Source organism: Solanum tuberosum, unplaced genomic scaffold, assembly GCF_000226075.1.
Source record: "Solanum tuberosum cultivar DM 1-3 516 R44 unplaced genomic scaffold, SolTub_3.0 scf00010, whole genome shotgun sequence".
Lineage (NCBI taxonomy): Eukaryota > Viridiplantae > Streptophyta > Magnoliopsida > Solanales > Solanaceae > Solanum > Solanum tuberosum.
The window spans coordinates 1,762,044-1,781,518 of record NW_006238936.1 but is presented as its reverse complement, the minus strand read 5'-3'; the positions used below and the strand labels follow the sequence as shown (position 1 = coordinate 1,781,518).

Genomic DNA, 19,475 nt, shown 5'->3' with positions numbered 1-19,475 from the left:
AAAAAAAAAAAAACCAAGGACTACTCCTTTTGGTTTATATTAAGTGAATTATTAAGATTTTTTTTATAATTATTTAAAATAAATATTTTTTTCAAAGTCCAAAATAATTATTAAAACTCTTTTCTTCTTATATATACCTTTTTAAAAATGAGATTTTTCAAAAAAAGTATTTTATATAAATTAGGAGAAAAGTTTAAAAATAATAGTGAAAACTAACCTTTACTTTATATTCTTAAAATAGCAATAATTCACATGGACTAGGTGTATATATAAAAAAATGTAGAGTTAATTTTCTAATATTTTTATGGTCCACAATATGGTGATACGTGCTCCTACCCTCAAAAATAATTGTGGTTTCCATCAATTTGGGTATTGCTAGATCTATATTAAATTTAAATATTAATACTCTTTTATGTCAATAATAAACAAAAAAAAAATTAAAAAAACTCAGAAAAAAATACACAACTTCATCATCATTATTTTTTTTAGGGAAAAGGGTCAAAAATACCCCTCAACTTTGTTTTATTAGTTGACTATGCCCTTACCGTTAAAGTGAAGTTAATTTTGCCCCTACCGTTACTAATTTCACCATATATACCCCTCATTTGACGGAAAGCCCCAAATCAACTTAAATTAACCCGAATCTTAAAAAATGATCCGTTACCCATTTTTAAACCCATGCCCGACCCGTCTGACACTTAACCCAAGAGGTAACGTCTGAAGAGAAAGCAATCTAAAAAATCAACAAGAAGCAAATACTCATTTGCAATTCCTCATTTGCTTGTAATTATTGAAAATGATGAACAAAGGGAAAATAGCGGAGATAAATAATTTCTCATTTGCCTGTAATTATTGAAAAGGATGAACAAAGGGAAAATGGGGGGGTGGGGAAGAAGCAACAACTTCAGCCTTTGTTTTTCCATTTTTCCGACCAACCTCTCATCTCCACGCTGCTGTCCAGCCACCAAACAACCACCCCTAAACAACCCCATTTTTTTCCGTTTCCACAGACCACAGCCACCATCACCCACTTTCCGGCCAGCGACCAAACCCATCTGAAACCAGCCCACTCCGACGGAAAAAAATTCGTAAACCACCTCACAACCAGACGCCAACTCCGGCGAACCAGACCACCCTTTACTGCCTCTTTTCTCCAGCCAAAATGTGACCAAAAAACACCCAAATCGACCCCACTGGTCAACTTCCCTCAAACCATCTTCCTTCTCCAACCAGAAACTCATTCAGCTCCAAACACACACAAAAAAAAACCGAGATCTGTCCATAATATTTTTCTAGGAGCAATTGTTTTGATTTCATCCAAAAGTTGTAATCTTTTTCATACATAAGCATTATTAGATTGAAGAGAAAATTGAAAGGAGGAAAAATGGGTGGATCTTTGATAAGTTCGGACATTTTAGTAATGGTGGGTTCTTTTTACATTGCTACACTTTTTGGTGAAAACCCATCTCTCTATATTCATCAAGAACAGCAACAAAGTGAAAATCTCACCGTTGATTCCAACCCCATTTCTTCAGATGTATGCACAAGTTGTTGAGAGAGAATGAGAAGTTAGGGGTTTGTTGTTATTTGCCATTTAGTATTGTGGGTCGGATTTGGATAAGGGTTAAAATAGATAATTGGGTAATTTCAGTTGAAATTGGGTTAATTTAGGTTGATTTGGGGCTTTCCGTCAAATGAGGGGTATATATGGTGAAATTAGTAACGGTAGGGGCAAAATTAACTTCACTTTAACGGTAAGGGCATAGTCAACTAATAAAACAAAGTTGAGGGGTATTTTTGACCCTTTGCCCTTTTTTAAATGTTTCATATTTACTGCTCCCTTCATTTTAAAAAGAGTGATCTAGTTTGACTTGGTACAGAATTTAAGAAATAAAGAAAAATTTTAAATTTTGTGGTCCTAAATTAAAACTATGTCAAATGTACAAAATTGATCTTTAATCTTGTGGCGTTAAACATGTCACGTGAAAAACTGAAATTAAAATGTTATAAAAAAAAAAGTCATTAATTAGGAATCCTAATTATTTTAACATTCTTTATGGTGGTCTTATTAATTGTAAGCACAATTATTAATTTCTTGATATTACTATTATTAATTATTTTAACATTCTTTGGATGGTCAATGTTATATACTATATTTTTACAAAAAAAAAATTAGATTCACTCAACAATCTTATATTTAAAATTTCTTAATCAGACTATATCACAATTTAGCTAGATAGAAAGCTATTGTCTAAAATATTTATGATAGAAACTATAAAATATTTGTAAAAGTTAGACTCCATCTGGATTGGTTTAAAAAAGTATTCTCTTCATTCACTTTTACTTGTCGCACTTTGACTTGCACATTTATTAAGAAAATAATTATTGATATAAGTATTTTACTAAACTAATCAAATTAAATGATATCCTAAAAAATGATTTGAGAAATATATTTAATGCTAGGGTAAAACATGGAAAAAAATTATTGTATTTTCTTGGTATGTCAAAAGTGACAAGTAAAAATGAAAATATATTTTAGGAATAAGTGACAAGTAAAAGTGAACGGAGGGAGTAACTTTTAAGTCAAAAATAAAAAGTCAAACTTGAAGATAAGAAGATTTTAAAAAATTAAATAAATATTTTCAAATTTAAAAATATATTTATTTTTTAAGAAACTAATAAGGAAATATTTTTAAGGGTAGTACATTAGCAGTGGAAACTTGAAGCTGTTGAGTTGGAAGTCTTGTGACGGCAGACGGGCAGAGGCTAAAGTGCTGCCCGCCCGGTATTGGAGAGTTTTTAGTGAACGGTCAGCATGTTGCCACACGGGCAGTAAGAGGGTAAAATGGGAAATTTGTGTAAGCCAATAATAGATTATTGGGCTCATGTGGGTCCAGTAGTAAGGAGTACCGTGGTACCACGTGGCAGTTTCTCATAAGGCAGTAAGCTGAGTAAACATTGTTGTAAAACATTTAATTTAGGACGGAGGTGAAGATAATGTGTGTTGGAGATAGAGGTGGGCAAGGTATGGTATGGTGCGGTATTTGAAAATTTTGATATTGTAGTTTTGGTATTTGGTTTTTAAAAATTATATCATCATCATACCAATTTAATTTGGTGTGGTTTGGTATATTGAAGTTCGATTTCGATATTCTACAGTATGGTAAATCTGTAACCATAATGTGTTCAACTTCGATTAATATATATTTGTATGATAGAAAATTATGACTTCGACAATTAAAAAAAGGTCTCAATTGTATCATACTAACACATTACGCATGTAGAAATATTTATGCAAAATAAAGTACAAACAACTCCTTTTGTTAATCAATTACAATTCAAATACATTTCAATCAAAATAGAGTAGTCAAGGTTTTAACTTCTAAAAACTTAGTTTATACTAATACTAGGTTACATATTTGTTAGTATTTTAATAATATATGTTATTTATGTAACTATATACTTTGGTATGGTATTTGGTATTTCGGTAAATTATTTATAAATACCAAATACTGTATCGTATACCAAAAAAATTAAAATGTATACCATATACCATACCAAATACCATAATACCAAAACTACAGTATTAAATTTTTTGATATGATATGATTATTCGGTATATATCATACCATGCCCATCCCTGATTGGAGAGTGGGAGGAACAACAAATGTGGAATATCACCTATGAAAGTTTTTCCTGCTCCTATTAGGGAAATATTTTGCTCGTTTGTCCTACAAAAAATATTGTACAAATTTTTCCGACCAAAACATTAAAAAATTAGAAATTATTTTCTTTCATACCCCTACACGCACACGCGTGTGTGTATATTTTCTATATATAATAAGTCACAATGCAACTATCATTGTAACTATCTTATTAGCTTTCAACCAAAAGCTAACAAGATTTTTAGTTACATATTTATTATTTAGTTAAATAATAATATATAATAAGCCACAATGTAGCTATCACTGTAACTATCTTGTTAGCTTTCAACCAAAAGCTAACAAGATTTTTAGTTACATATTTATTATTTAGTTAAATAATAATATATAATAAGCCACAATGTAGCTATCACTGTAACTATCTTGTTAGCTTTCAACCAAAAGCTAACAAGATTTTTAGTTACATATTTATTATTTAGTTAAATAATAATATATAATAAGCCACAATGTAGCTATCACTGTAACTATCTTGTTAGCTTTCAACCAAAAGCTAACAAGATTTTTAGTTACATATTTATTATTTATTAAATAATAAATATGTCATTGTATGAGCTATTTATTGCTCATTCCTTTTGAATTTGTTAATCTGATTTTGATCTGACACATAGTTTACGAAAGTAAATTAGATTTTGAGAAAAAACATTAAGTGATACTTGAAGTTGTCCCAGATTTTCAAAAAGACACCTTAACTTTGCGTGCGTCCTATTACCCCACAAAACATTCAAAATCACAATAAATACACATTTTTTACACAATATTTCCACTTTGGACAAAAATATCCTCCCAATATGCATATTTTTTTAAACAAAAAGTGGGACCCATTATTGATGTATTGAAGGATGCTTTGGTAATTTCCTATGATGAATTCGTTTTGTTTGTTTCTTTTAAATTTATTTTACTATACTAAATAATTGTATAAAATATTATGAATCACGATAATTAATTACTTAAATATTTAAAAGATATAAAAATATATAAAAGATCTGATTGACTCTTCAAATTTTACCGGTGACACATAAATTGGGACAAATGAAATAATATATATTATTTGAAAATTACTTAGAAAGTACAATAATTTACAGTAATTAACAATAGAATATTTTTAAGACAAAAAAAATTGATTGAATCTCAAAATTTTTTTAGTACTACATAAATTGAGAAAGAAGAAATGACCTCTATTATTTGAAAATGGCGTAAAAGTATTACAAATCATACAATAAGAATTAACAATTTAAAATTTTAAAAGACTTTAATGCTTTATACTTATTCTATTTCCACTTTGGACAAAAATATCCTTCGAATGTGCAATTTCTTAAAAACAAAAAGTTGGACCCATTATTGATGTATTGAAGGATGCTTTGGTAATTTCCTATGATGTATTCGTTTTGTTTGTTGTTTAATTTTTTTTAAATAATTGTATAAAATATTATAAATCACAATAATTATTTACTTAAATATTCAAAAGATATAAAAATATGTAAAAGATCTGATTAACTCTTCAAATTTTATCGGTGACACATAAATTGGACAAATGAAATAATATATATTATTTGAAAATTTCTTAGAAAGTACTAACAATTACAGTAATTAACAGCTAGAAATATTTCAATGACAAAAAAAATTGATTGAATCTCAAATTTATTTTAGTACTACATAAATTGAGAAAGAAGAAATGACCTCTATTATTTGAAAATGGCGTAAAAGTATTACAAATCATACAATAAGAATTAACAATTTAAAATTTCAAAAAACTTTAATGCTTTATACTTATTTTATTTCCACTTTGAACAAAAATATCCTCCCAATATGCATATTTTTTTAAACAAAAAGTGGGACCCAATATTGATGTATTCAAGGATGCTTTGGTAATTTTCCTATGATGAATTCGTTTTGTTTGTTGTTTATTTTTTTTGAATAATTGTATAAAATATTATGAATCACGATAATTAATTACTTAAATATTTAAAAGATATAAAAAATATATAAAAGATCTGATTGACTCTTCAAATTTTACCGGTGACACATAAATTGGACAAATGAAATAATATATATTATTTGAAAATTTCTTAGAAAGTACTAACAATTACAGTAATTAACAGCTAGAAATATTTCAATGACAAAAAAAATTGATTGAATCTCAAATTTATTTTAGTACTACATAAATTGAGAAAGAAGAAATAACCTTTATTATTTCAAAATTGCGTAAAAGATAGTTACAAATCATACAACAATAATTAGCAATTTAGAATGTTAAAAGACACATTTTTTTTTACCTATAGTTAACAATAATTAAAAATTTAAACTATTTAAGTTAATATTAAAATTTGATTAACTCTTTAATTTTGTCTTTGTCACATAAATTGAAACAAAAAATGATACATATTGCACGGGCTCCGATGTCTAGTATTATATATATATATGTGAGTGTGAACGATAAACAATGGTTAAAAAAGAATGCATTTTGGAGTTAATGGTTTTAAATGAACTCATCATTTTAGATATATTGATATACATAGTATATATATCACTAACATATCAAAATTATTATATTATGAATTATAATTTCAAAAGTACAATAAATTTAATCATAAAATAAATCTATTGATAGAGTTTAAATCTAAATTTTACTTATGATAGTATTGGAGGTATTGTTTCATTCACTTTTACAATACTTAATTTTCAATCCCTCACGCCAAACGACCCGTTAGTTCAATGCCTACGTAGGTCTGATATGTGCCCATGTTCTTTATGAAGATTCTCCTTTGGAAGTGTAAGGCTAAATTGTACTTTATTTATTTACTGGAATAATTTGGAAATTTAAGGAGATTTTGATTCTGGTGAGAGGCTAAATTTACAATACTAATTATTACTTGGTGAAGGTACTACCTTTTATATCAATCATGGTTGTGGTGAAGTGATAAATATTTATTTATTCTTAATCATATGTCTTGGATTCGAGTCCCCTTGGATATAAAGTCGTCTTTATAAAGGAGTGCTTTAGCCCTAATGTGAAATGCAAAATTTTCGGGTGCGAATTCGAATTTAATCGGATTTCAATGTGGATACCGAATACCTGAAAAGAAAAAAAGAAAAGAAAAGGTACTACCTTTTATAGTACCAGATACGTGCTTGTATGTTCCAACATGATATCTATTAAATTTCTTTTGTCACCAAGAATTTATTCTCCAAATATGCTTTACATAACTCATAAGTAACCTTAACGTTAAATATTTAAAATGCTATTTTTCTTAGACTTATTCTTTATTGAGTTTTCCTATGATCACCAAATGAATATTAATCAAAAATCTCTTCTAAAAATTACTCACTCGTAATATTTTTCAAATTTAATTTTATACTAATGAAATCGTTTTAAATTTTTATGCTAGTTACTGATAAAACAACATAAACTAGATAATGTATGCAACACTAGAAGGTAGCATATACCCACTATATTAAATCGGTCCAGTTGCGCGTAAGTTGTTCGAGACATTATTGTTGTTACTAAATTACTTTATCATTAAAATGAAATCGAAGATAAGATTACTTTGATATTAATTATCTGGTATAGTTTTAATCTCTTCAAAATTACAGTGACATATCTACTAGTCGAAGTGGAGCTAGCATTTTCTTATCATGTTAAATAAAGTTTTCTATATACCATATGGAATAATTCTATTTTGTTAGGCAGTTACGTAGTGTATTATTTACAGAACAAGAATAAAACAGCACAATTATTATGAATGGTGGGCATGCAAATGCAACCAAATAAGTGAAATTTTGGAATAGAAATTGATTTTATTTCTTTATTGATAAGTCATCAACACAAATTGGATTTTTGGAATTGATTCTAAAAGGAAAATGACCATTAATTTCAGTGTTCTCCGCGTAAAATGTTGATTCTTTCGCGTTTTGACTGTTTCATTGACCAGGATGTCTACTTTTTCAGCTGCAATTTGAAAGACAAGTCTTGGAATAACTGGAAAATGTTTTGTCGTGTGATCAGAAACGAATGTTTTTAGTGCATCAAATTGCTTCTTTTTTTTTATTGGGGAAATTTAAAACTCAAAATCAAATCTCTTTTTTATTTGACGTCCAATCAAACATCGTCAGGTAAAATCAAAATTTAAAAGTCATATCTCTTTTTATTTTATTTCCAATCAAATATTTGTAATGTCTTCACTACTTTTGTTTTTGATGTGTTATTTGAGTTCAGTTTCTTTACCTCCACAAGGTAGGGATAAGGTCTATAGCCAGTGGCGAATTTACAGCCAAAAAATAGGGCACCCGCACCCGTGATCTCTTCGTAAAATTAGATATTTTATATGTATATTTTTTAAGATTTTGTATAGCATTATATTCTTGCACCCGTACTACAAGAAGTCTAAATGGTCCACACGGTTAAATGTTGAGCTTTTGACCTTGAGGATTAAAGGGATCAATTCTCACTTCAATACATTTTACTTGGTGCACCCATGTTCGAAAAATCCTAGATTCGCCTCTGACTCTACCATAAGCAAACCCCGCCTGTGAAATTTCACTTGGTATGTTGTTGTCGTAATACGAGCCATATAAGATAGAATATAACACATACATCATTCTTTTCGAAAATGATTAGAACCAATGACGGTGCGTACTGTGAGTTTGTGACCATAGCCACTGCTTGTAGTCAATATCCTCCAGTGCATCGGTTGTTTTAACTTCCTACAAAATAAAGATTCTACTGACATTAAAATCACCAAATAGGAAACCAAAAAAAATAAAAAATCACCAAATATAGATTTTGTAATCTTTGACATTTTATGATGCATTTGTATCTGAAGCTAAACTTTATATTATTTTATTTTTATAATGGAGATGTCCGAGCTAGTTTAGGCACACATCAACTAATTTTACAGGTACTTGTAACTCGGCCACTTGAATTTGAATGCAAACCTCATGATTCTAAACCATTAGATCATGCCCTTGAGTGCGAAGATCCAAAATCTTTTGACAAATTGTGAAGTCAAATTATATTTCTGAAAAGATGAACATAATTTGACAAAACGAATACACACAAAGATGAGAATTCTGGCAAAGAGCAAGACAAAAACTACTATGATGCAGAAGCAAATTCAGCTTCAAGTGTCAATTTAACACCATCCCTAAATGAAGTTGGTGACATATCGAGTGTCTGAATTAATCTGGTGATATCCATGGATATATCTGCTGGAGATTTAACGCCGCGGTTAACCTATAATGTTCAGATAATAACACACATATGTTAGGTAAGTGGTTTGAAGAAAAAAACAGCAGTGATGATACTTTCTTGAACTCTGTTGTGCTTGTAGTGTAACACAACAGAGAGAGGTAACGACAATGAAAGCAAATCGAAATATCATGTATTTTACCATTGAGAAAGCTTGATACACAGAAGCTAGAAGGTAAATGAGAAAAGTAAAGAGACTATTTCTGAAAATTTGTTTGTGCGCGTGCATGCAAATGTCAGGGTAATGTTAAACCAATGTTACTTACAGTTGATGAGGATACTGATTTGATCAATGACAAATTATAACCTCGAATATGTGCAACAGCTTCAGCCATCTGAACCCTGGAAACTCGATCAGGTCCACCCACGTTCAGAAGTAACTGCATTGGCTCCTTCTCTGGAAACAACACATATCATGTGGTAAAACGCAAAAGTCAAGGAGAGATGGAAAATCAAGTAAATTGTATCATCAGAAACTTTACTAGAAGGCTTTAAAAGGAAAAAGTTAGACATAGCTTTAAATATAAACCGGTTATGAGCATTGTTAGAGTCACATTGTAGAACTTTTCTTGAGTCATAGTGAACCACCACATTGAACACTGAGCTGAATTATTTGTTTCGGATTATATTCCAGTTAACTCAATCATATACTTCAAAAGAATCAAATCCTCATGCAGCAAGAAAGGTTGTATTAAATATGTGGAAAACTACCACAAAGAAAGAACCAATCCAAGAAGATCATAGTGAAATTTCAGTAACATAGCGCACACGTGTAAAAAAGAAACTGAAGAAATAAGTATCCCGTATTTGTTAATGCAGACAGAGGGTTGTCAAAAAGTTGTGTTACTTTGATCAAGGCAAATCAGTCTTGAGGGTCAACACATGTCTAACCTGAGATCCATCTACTTGTCAGAGTCCAGACGATGGTCACAAGATCCTTAACATAGACAGGACAACGGAACTCATCATGAAAAAAATCCATGGCTTCTCCCTTTGCAAGAACACTATCCATCCACTGCATGATTTTCATGTGAAGCATCAGCTCAAAGCCCAGTAGTCGAGTGATTTAATGTGCCATATATCATAATAGAATTGCTTGGGATTTAGATGCAATTTTTACTGTTGTATCATAACAGAATCATGAGTAAACATTCAATCTTATGTTCAATTTGATGTAACAACAGTACTATATTATAAAGCTCAATAGAGCCACTCACCCCCATGATATAACCATTGAGTCCAAAAAAAAGGGACAAATAGATGGAATTCAATAGTAATCGCATATAGAGGGCTAAATATAATTTGCAAGCTTGAATACAACTCAATATCAACTTTTTAAAAATAAATAAATAAATCAAGTCAACATCAAGTTTAAATCTAGAAACAGGCCAAACAGAAGGAAAGCGTGACATAATATGAAGTGATTAGGTTAAGCTTCAAAAAAAGATATATCGTGTTTAAATTGCAAATCACGCAAAAGAAAAGGCATGGAGGCTACTATAGCCCCCACTGATTCTCCTGAACAATAACAGCCCTTTAATGAAGTTGGACAAGTGCAAGTACAAGGTGAAGTTCATTGTATTCACCTGAACTGGAAGTGATTTTGGTACAGGGGAGACAGTCTGAGGTCCATAAATAATACTGCTCCTCAAAATTGCAAAATTTGAGTAATTTACAGATATAAATTGCTCTGCTGCTACCTTTGATCTTCCATAAACATTCACAGGAAGGGTCTCATCATCTTCCTTGTAGAAGGATTTGGTCCCTTCATAAACTGAGATAAAAGTCTAATTAGTTTCACCTAGTCTCAAGAAAATTGTTTGCATCAGTCAAAAGACATGACTCATGAGAACATTCAATAATTAAATGATTGTTCATCCAGTCACATGAGAACATTCAACAATTTGATAAAATTATATCACAGGTGAGAGAGCTTGATCTACAGATGCTAAGGTTGTAAACAGCTTCTTCAAATCTTTTCATGGAAAGGAATACAGCAAAATAAATAATATGAAGCATTCACTAACAAATATATCAGGGGAATTGGTGAACAGAAGCTAACATCCTATTTCTCAATATTTTATGCACCAGGAATTTAAGTCAGCATCTTCCTTAGCCAAGTGTCTATTAATTTTAAGCATCTTACCAGTACTTGCTATTTTCCTTAATATTAAAAAAATTACCCATGCTTTAGAAGGACCAGTTCATCCTTGTGCCAGAATTAGTTTCTTAGGTAGGGATTGCAGAGGTAACACAAGAAGTTAATAAGTATATGGAGTTTGGCTCCTATGATATTGATAGCCAGTGGTGTTGTTAAAGACGCAATTGAGGCGCCTTACACCAAGAATCTAGGCACATGGCAGGTTAGGCACAAGATCTCGCTTAGACGACACTTCCATGCAGGCACAAAAGCTCTAAGACACGCACCTCATTGCCCATTGGCTATATTATCTTGAAGAATGTGTAACGGAACAACAAATAAAACTGGCAAAGTGCTATACCAATTGTTAAGAAATGCCAAAAATTGCATCTTTGCATCTAACTCAAAAGTTTAGTGAGTGGATAAACTTTAACATCTGAAGAAATAGGTGATCCTTTTTTTAACAAAAGAAAAAGGAGAATCCGTTATATCAGTGGAGATGGATTCAAAGGCTCCAAAGTAACATTGAAACAGAGTTGTAAGATGAGGGAAGAATTGACTGCCAGGTAACCAAGTAGAAGTGGAGTATGGCAATAGCTGAGGACTTGTGTACTCAGCTATGCAACTTTTCACTCCCAGAAGTCCTACAAAGGAAGGAAGTACGTCCATTTTACTATTCTCATCATCTACTTTTTTTCCAACTGTACCAAATAAGTGAAGCAATGACCAAACCCTACCAGTGAAAGTAAGTCAACGTTGTACCATTCTCCTCCCCCATAGAAACCAACACAGTTAGCCTAAGAAGCATAACCAGCTCAAGAAAGAAGCAAGAAACTCTCTAACTTCTGCGAAAAATTAGCTATTGTCACAAATGATTTCTTCGTGTGTTACCTTGATCAGTAGACAAGTGAATCAGAAGAGTACCGCCATTGCTAAAACTTGACAACCACTTAACAAGAGCAGAAGGCACATTAATAGCCATGGCAGCAGTAGGATCCACTTCACAGGCACGTGGAACAGAAAGTGCAGCACAATTAACCACAACATCAGGCTGCTCATTCACATTACAAAGCTTGGTATTAGCTATTATGGACATTTTAACTAGGATAGTAATAAATTTTGACCTACTATACAATCTACCAGCTACTTCAGGTATTTATCCTAGATGACAACAAACAGACAGCAAAGACTACACCTAAATAAATTCACAGCCTTGAGTGATATTAGTCGACGCAAATAAGAATTCTCTTACTAAATATAATATTTAAAACTTTCTTCAAATTTTATATACATATATGAAGATGCATATCTCAATCACCAAAATAGAAGTGAAATAAGAAAAATGTAATCTTCAAGACCCACAATGGAAAAATGGAATCTTTAGGAACTGTGTACAGTAAAATGCAAATCATGAAATTCAAAATCTATACTTTATGAGTTCGAGTTCGAAATCAAAATTCTACCACAACCCATTGGATTTATGTGTTCAAATTTTATTACTAGTTGAACCTATTTAGCGGATTGAACCATAAGTTTTACACTTCCACCCCCAAAAAACTTGACAAACATTTCGTGAGATGCTATCAGTCACCAAAACTGAAAATGCAAGCAAAATAATTGCAATTCTTGAAACCCTAAAAGAGAAAGATGGAATCTTTAGTAACTTTGTAGTGTAAAATTCAAACCTGCCCAAAATTTTGTGAGATGTCATCAAAGCCATTGCTGGTTCGTAAATCTACATGGAAGGGTAGGGCATGAGGAATGGCTTTCAGTAGGCACTCAGGAGGGGGATTGGTGTGGTAGGTAAAGGCTAATGAGAGAGCATATGGAAGAGTATCTTGGATTGCCGTGAATTCTTGCAGAAGATGCTGACCCAAGTAACCTGTGCCACCAACTATCAATATTTTCTTGCTACTCATTTTCAATTTCTGTGAGATCTCTTAGCTTCCCGACTGATTTCTACAATCGTAATTCGTATCTTAGAAAAGCAATGCAGTTCTTATGGGGCCAAGGAGTTTGCTGTGCCTACTGAAGAGAGTCACAGTTCCTTGGACTGCAGCGTGGGGTGGTTGAAGCATGGGTCGGAATCAAACCCTCACCAAGAAGATAAGTTTAGATAGTCAAACATTAAAATTTTCCATACATTTTACCCTTTTACTCTTAACTAAGATAAAGTTTAAATGATCGAACTAATATGTAAGATTTTCCGTACATTTTACCCTTTTACTCTTAACTTCTCTTGTTGATAAAATTGTAAGTTTGTTATTCAAATTATTGGTGCATTGTATTATGGAACAGTGAAAAATCATACAATACTTCTAAATATAGTATTCATCAAAACTATGTAACAACCATCCAAACAAGGTGTAGATGTTGTGTATTACAAAACAATTTATGTTGCATACGAATTTTGCAGTTTTTACTGAAGTTGAAGCATAAGCTTTATCAAATGAATAATTAACAAAATATACCATCTTCATGATCCCAATTCCCACATAACATTTGTAAGAGTTGGTAAATACTCACAATTTCTAAAAGGATATATAGCTAACAGAGTATTATAGTACTATTTCATTATAACAAACGACAAGCCTCTTTTGGCCTCCAATTCAGTCTCTCTGCAAATACAAAGAAAGAAATGAACAAAAACTTTGATGTAGGCTCATGTTTCAAATGTCCCACTATATATATGCATCGACCAAAACTGCTGTGAAGACTTCACACACAATGGCGTAAACAGGTTATTTACATTACAAATGATGACATCTTATGGCTCAAAGGCAATAGTTGCTTCCTGGAGTTGCTTGCCATATTTTCTTTTCTGGTCACATAAACTCTTACGAAGAAAAGCCAATGAGGCACAAACCGACCACCCATAGCTGTTTTCTGGGTTGCTTGAGAGATTCTAGGTAAGCAACTTTATCTGGTTCATTTAAGCGCGGTGATGTAGTTGAGACCAAGACATATATCAAACTCCGTTAGCTGCTTCCTGGAGTGGCTGGGGGCTTCTCAATAAGCAACTCGATTTTCTGATCATGTAAGAGAAGATTTTTTATGTGTGAGAGTTTAAAAAACATGGCACGAGGAATATGTTATGAATGAAATGGAGATCTAACTCATTGCTTTTATGTTCACAGTTTCTAATAAGATCATAACCAGTTCATTTGCCTAGCAGAACATCTTAAAAACTTAAAACAGTATTCAAGGAGATAAATGTCAAGTATTTAGAAAGCAACAATCAGCAATAGACAGGGTATTCACCTTCACTGATTTATTAACTTCGTCAAGCTTGTGAAGCAGAAAATCAGAAGGTACAAAACCCCTGTGCTCCAGGGAAGCATGGCGTGGGGAGCCCGTCAGCTGCATAACAGATAGATGCAAGTTCAAATATTAAAATAAAATTAGGTAGAAAGAAGCATTTTGATAGGATCTGATTTACATGTCCATCCATGATAATGATGGATTATCAATGTAAGATAAAACTGTGTAACACTGAATCTCTGTACATAATCAGTCCAGATGAAATGAAATAGGCAAAAAGGACATCATTTGAAAGAACGAGACATGGTGACCTTGCTTCACTATGCTTCTCGATTATGTTTTCCACACTACATTGCTCGAAACAAAGAATCAAATCTTCCCTTCTGCAGTACATTATAGTGATCAGGAATTTCAATAAAACTTTGTTCTTTTATTATCATACATTCAAAGGAACAAATTTGTCTTGTGATTTTTGGAAAAGAAGTTAAGTGCATAGCAGTAACTTTTCCCTTTTTCTAAAATGAATTACGCCCATAACAATAAATTAAACAAAGTGGCCTTCTGAAAACAACCTGGTACTAAACAACATCTCAAAAAGACCCCATGGGAAATATTTAGTGGTGACAAAAAGAAATATAGAGATACTACTTCCAAGGATTTGATTATGCTAAAATGTTGGAAATCGTTCTTACCCTTGAAGTTTTAGATGGTGATCTCGAAACGGATGCAGCACCATCACCACCTTGAACCACAGTTCTCCAACTCCTTCCAACATGTATGACCTTTGATGCTTCATTTACGATGACCTGAAAATAATGTAATGACACTTAGCACTTCAGAATCATCAATATTCTCGTCTGCCAAGGAGCCCACAAAAAGCAAAATCAGAGAGCAGTGAAACTAATAAACTGAGTGACAAACCCCAAAAGCAAAAAGGAGAAAAAGAACAAAGGGGGAGTTTCACAGGACATAACAGCTATTTTACCTTCCTTAGGAGTCCAGGATTATGCACACCTTGCACCTGTAGTTCATCAACTGGTGCAGCTTTTCCACGTGCTATACTTTCAACTCTGAAGGTGTGTAGTCCAAGCATTGACTGCAAGCAACCTACAAAATTAAATTGGTAAAGTTTTAACAGCAATAGGGCACAAGAGACCTTCATGAGGTACTATAAAGAATCAAAAAAAGAAAAAACGTTATCAAGTAAAACAATTGAAAGAACAAAAGAGAAATTATTTAAATGAAGGGATTTCAAGAAGATAATGAATTGGAAAAAGAACACAAACAGGTGGAAGTAATAGTGACTGTTATGAACTGGAACAGAATCGCCATGCTAGTGTCTGTTAGTTGCATTACGGTATGCTTAACACCCATCTGCTCATGCCTTTACTTGCTTTCCATTTCTTCCTACCCAAAATTCTAAGAAACTGTTTACTCTTGTAGTAAAGAGTAAAGAGTCAATTAACTACTTTATACACCACAAGGCCATCAAGTAGGATTCTCTTTTTTCTTTAAAGATTTTTTTTTTTTTTTCTTATTGGATACTATACCATCTCTACTGCTCTTTACATCAGAGAAAGACATACATAAGTTCAACTCTTGTGAAATTCGAAATGACAAGTTTAAATTGTTTCTCAAAGATGTGGCAACAAGGATCTGCTTATCCTAAACGTGACAGTTGAATAGGGATACATATTTTTCATGAATTACTAGTAGATGTTCATGAGAATGTAAGATTTGCCAGAAGCAACAGATTGAGAAGTTGCTGCTCCATATCACTTCTATAAGTTTTGAGGAAAAGGGAAGAGATGTAATTATGTGCTTTTGGCTATAGATAGATAATAGTAGCCATTAGCAGGGAGAGAAGCATTCAATGAGACTGCAGCGTAGTATTATTTAGAATTTAGCCCACAAGTTTTGATGGAAAACTCCAACTTTAAATAGGAACACAAAAATCATTTGAAAGTTATGCTTTCTATTTCAGAATCGAGGAGTAGTTGATTGATTCATGTCCAGCATACATCCCTACATTACAACCTCTTTATCAATGGATGGCCGATCAATGTAAAATTTTGAAATGAGATTGTACCCAAAAAAACAAAAGAAGATAAGAAACTGGATATGAAAAGTTGCAGTTGATACCTTGCTCAATAATGATATCTATCACTAAAGGTAGAGGAACATGCTTTTCAAATTTTATGTCTTTCCAAAATGGTATAAATGAAGGTCTTGACACCTACAATTGACACAAAAAGCAGCTGTATCAGCTCTATATTGTCTTAAGGAAACAGCATGACTTGACCAAGCTATGCATACCTTGTAAACTATTTCATCTGGAGTAAGGTAAAGTTTGCGTGATGAAATTTCCTTTTTAAGCACATATCTTCGCATAGGCAAATAGAGTAACATAAGTATTCCAATTCCCCAAGCTAAAACCAGAAGCAATGATATAGAGAGCCATATTATAGTGTCATACTGAACACTTTTCTCTCCAAGTTCATCAAAAGAAGCCATATATAGTATCTTCTCAGGAGTATCAGCTTCTTCATCTCCATCTGACTCTGATTCAGGGTCAGAAAGCAACAACTTTGTCGATGAACTGAGTTTTGAAACCCCTTCTACATGTCCCATCAACATTTTCCAGTTCAAGCCTGAATATTGTCCGAAAACATAAACACAAACATGCCAGCAAATACAACACATGTCAAAGTTGAGCTTCCATTACAATGATTGATCCACAACGCTTAGTCACCAAACTTGACGCTATGTCAAAGAATTTAAGGTCATGTGAAATGCATCTCTTATGAGAAGAGATTACATTAAGATGGATAATCAGTTTTATTTCATTCTCTTATTGTTCTAATAAAGTTGAATGATAAAACTACTAAAAGACAATCAAAGGCCCTCAATCTTAACTGCATTTCCATTTTCTAGTCTTGTTCTCACTTTTTTCCCCAATGAACCAACAAAATTTTATTGCTGTATAGTGTACATCAGGAGAATGTTCAATAAACAAAAACAGATTCTACAACTGGTAGAAAATGTTCACACAAAGAAACTGTTTTTTCCCTTTTCTTGATTATGAGAGATACAATCAATTTTCACTCGATAATCCCACAACCGGGGTCGGAGAAGGGTAACGTGTACACAGACAAGAAATGAATAAAAAGAACAAAACTTTAGGACAATCCAGTACATTTGTTGCGATGAAGAATCAAGATTTTGAAAACCCAGAAACTAAATCAGCATTATCATACTCAAACACAAATGAATCATAATAATTTTTAGTACCTGAGTAATACACAAGAATTGGAAAGTTTCTTCCTTTTCGCAGCTTCGGATTACAGGAAAGAAGGGAGATAGTACAAATGTAAGTAATTTTGCTAAGGGTATGTGATTTAAGGTAAAAAATTTGATCCAATTTGTTAGGGTTTGATTTTGGGAATGCTGGCTGAAACTGTTCATGAAATTCGCAGTGTACCCAAAAATTGCTGCACCTGACTGACACTGACCAAACATTCAAATCACCCGCAAGAAAAAAAAAAAAAGAGTTATTCGGATGATCCGACCCGATTATTTTGCTATTTGGGTTAGTTGATCGGTTAGACTCGGCTTTAAATAGTGTTCTCAGAAAAGGCCAATTGTGCCATGATAAAGTTTTGAAAATTTTAATTTTGAGAATTACACGTGTCAAGTATTATTTACACTATGTCAATTATTGTTTTCACTATGGAGTAGTCATTTTCTACGTTACATTTTTCAAAATATTGTATTTATTACTTCCTTTGTCCCTAATTACTTGTCCACTTTTGAATTGACACACTTATAAAGAAAATAATAATTGACATACTGACTTTAACATTTTACCCCTATTAATTATGAAGTGGGTGAGTTAAAAATTTATATACTTCCTCTGTCCCTAATTACTTGTCCACTTTTGAATTGACACACTTATAAAGAAAATAATAATTGACATACTGACTTTAACATTTTACCCCTATTAATTATGAAGTGGGTGAGTTAAAAATTTAAGTTTTTCAAAAAGTTCTACTTTTTTCAAAGTAATTAATTGAGGATATAATAAGTAAAAAAAAATTTATCCTTTCTTGATTTGTCAAAATGGACAAATAATTAAAGACAACTAAAAAATGAAAAGTGAACAAGTAATTAGGGACAGAGAGAGTATATTTAAAGGGTGATATAGTAAACGTATTCATCTATTTATAGTTTCTTAAGAAGTGTGCAAAGTCAATAGAGGACAATTTTTGTAGGACATAGGGAGCAATATGTACACATAACTCTGTCCACCAAGACTGGGATAAATAAAAAGAATCACCTAATATTTTGTTAAGGATATTTATAACCTAAAGAAAACGTTAAAGGAAATCTAAAGATCAAAAGATAGATAAAAGATATTGATGAGCCATTTTGAATATATTAAGACCATTTTTTTGTTTATAATTTACTCCCTCCGTTTAAAAAGGAATGACCTCCTTTCCTTTTTTAGTCTGTTTCAAAAAGAATGACCTCTTTCCTTTTTTGGTAACATTTTAATTTCAGTTTTTCACGTGGCATGTTTAAAGCCACAAGATTGAAGGGTAATTTAGTACATTTGACATAACTTTAATTTAGGACCACGAGTAGGGGTGTTCATGGTTTGGATAAAAACCGATCCAAATCGAAAAACCAAACCAAACTGATTAAATGAACCGATTTAATTTGGGTTTTGATTTGGTTTGGTTTTAGATTGTTAAAGAACCGATAGTATTTGATTTGGTCATGGTTTTTGTTCGGAAAAAAATCGAAGAAATAACCGAACCGAACCAACAAGTTATATACATAAAATTTTTTTATTATACATACATAATATATTATATTCATAAACAATTTTAAAGATTTTATATATGTTTCATCAAATTTATTTATAATTTACTTATGAAAGAAAAAATGTCCAAGGTGAGAACATTTTTTTTATTGGTTTCATATATATGAGTGTCTATGCAAATTCTTTGTGGGACTGAAAATGTCATTGTCTCTTCCTTCTATGACAAAATAGCGAATTTTGAAGTTTTATTCAGTAAATTCAATGATCGAAAGTTCTGTAATG

General features: G+C 31.9%; 2 protein-coding genes across 3 annotated transcripts; both read right to left on the bottom strand.

Moving 5' to 3' along the window:
- Positions 1-8,684: 8,684 nt before the first annotated feature.
- On the bottom strand, positions 8,685-13,252 carry LOC102581238 (methionine adenosyltransferase 2 subunit beta). 2 transcript variants are annotated; one of them, XM_006339466.2, is made up of 6 exons: positions 12,793-13,248; positions 11,999-12,158; positions 10,554-10,741; positions 9,859-9,982; positions 9,234-9,364; positions 8,685-8,952 (listed from the first exon to the last, which is right to left on the bottom strand). In XM_006339466.2, exons 1-6 carry the CDS (start codon positions 13,024-13,026, stop codon positions 8,815-8,817), a joined length of 975 nt encoding a protein of 324 aa, XP_006339528.1. In that variant the 5' UTR covers positions 13,027-13,248; the 3' UTR covers positions 8,685-8,814. The 2 variants fall into 2 exon arrangements, with proteins under 2 accessions (XP_006339528.1, XP_006339529.1); XM_006339467.2 differs by lacking the exons at positions 8,685-8,952; positions 9,234-9,364; positions 9,859-9,982 and adding an exon at positions 9,989-10,086 and having other exon boundaries at positions 12,793-13,252.
- Positions 13,253-13,564: 312 nt separating this feature from the next.
- Positions 13,565-17,886, bottom strand: LOC102580897 (uncharacterized). Its single transcript, XM_006339465.2, has 7 exons — positions 17,660-17,886; positions 16,685-17,019; positions 16,511-16,604; positions 15,354-15,475; positions 15,061-15,174; positions 14,369-14,467; positions 13,565-14,136 (listed from the first exon to the last, which is right to left on the bottom strand). Exons 2-7 carry the CDS (start codon positions 17,003-17,005, stop codon positions 14,086-14,088), a joined length of 801 nt encoding a protein of 266 aa, XP_006339527.1. The 5' UTR covers positions 17,006-17,019; positions 17,660-17,886; the 3' UTR covers positions 13,565-14,085.
- Positions 17,887-19,475: the final 1,589 nt, after the last annotated feature.

Bases quoted from the DNA above. Each gene is read 5' to 3' on its own strand.
- LOC102581238 (XM_006339466.2), bottom strand. From the start codon at position 13,026: ATGAGTAGCAAGAAAATATTGATAGTTGGTGGCACAGGTTACTTGGGT. The intron at 9,983-10,553 runs GTGAATACAATG...AAAATCATGCAG, and splicing joins CAAAATCACTTCCAGTTCAG to TGGATGGATAGTGTTCTTGC. The intron at 9,365-9,858 runs GTTAGACATGTG...TGTTGTTTCCAG, and splicing joins GACAAGTAGATGGATCTCAG to AGAAGGAGCCAATGCAGTTA.
- LOC102580897 (XM_006339465.2), bottom strand. From the start codon at position 17,005: ATGTTGATGGGACATGTAGAAGGGGTTTCAAAACTCAGTTCATCGACA. The intron at 15,476-16,510 runs GTATCAACTGCA...TTAATTTTGTAG, and splicing joins AGATATCATTATTGAGCAAG to GTTGCTTGCAGTCAATGCTT. The intron at 14,137-14,368 runs GTGAATACCCTG...TTACATGATCAG, and splicing joins AAGTTAATAAATCAGTGAAG to AAAATCGAGTTGCTTATTGA.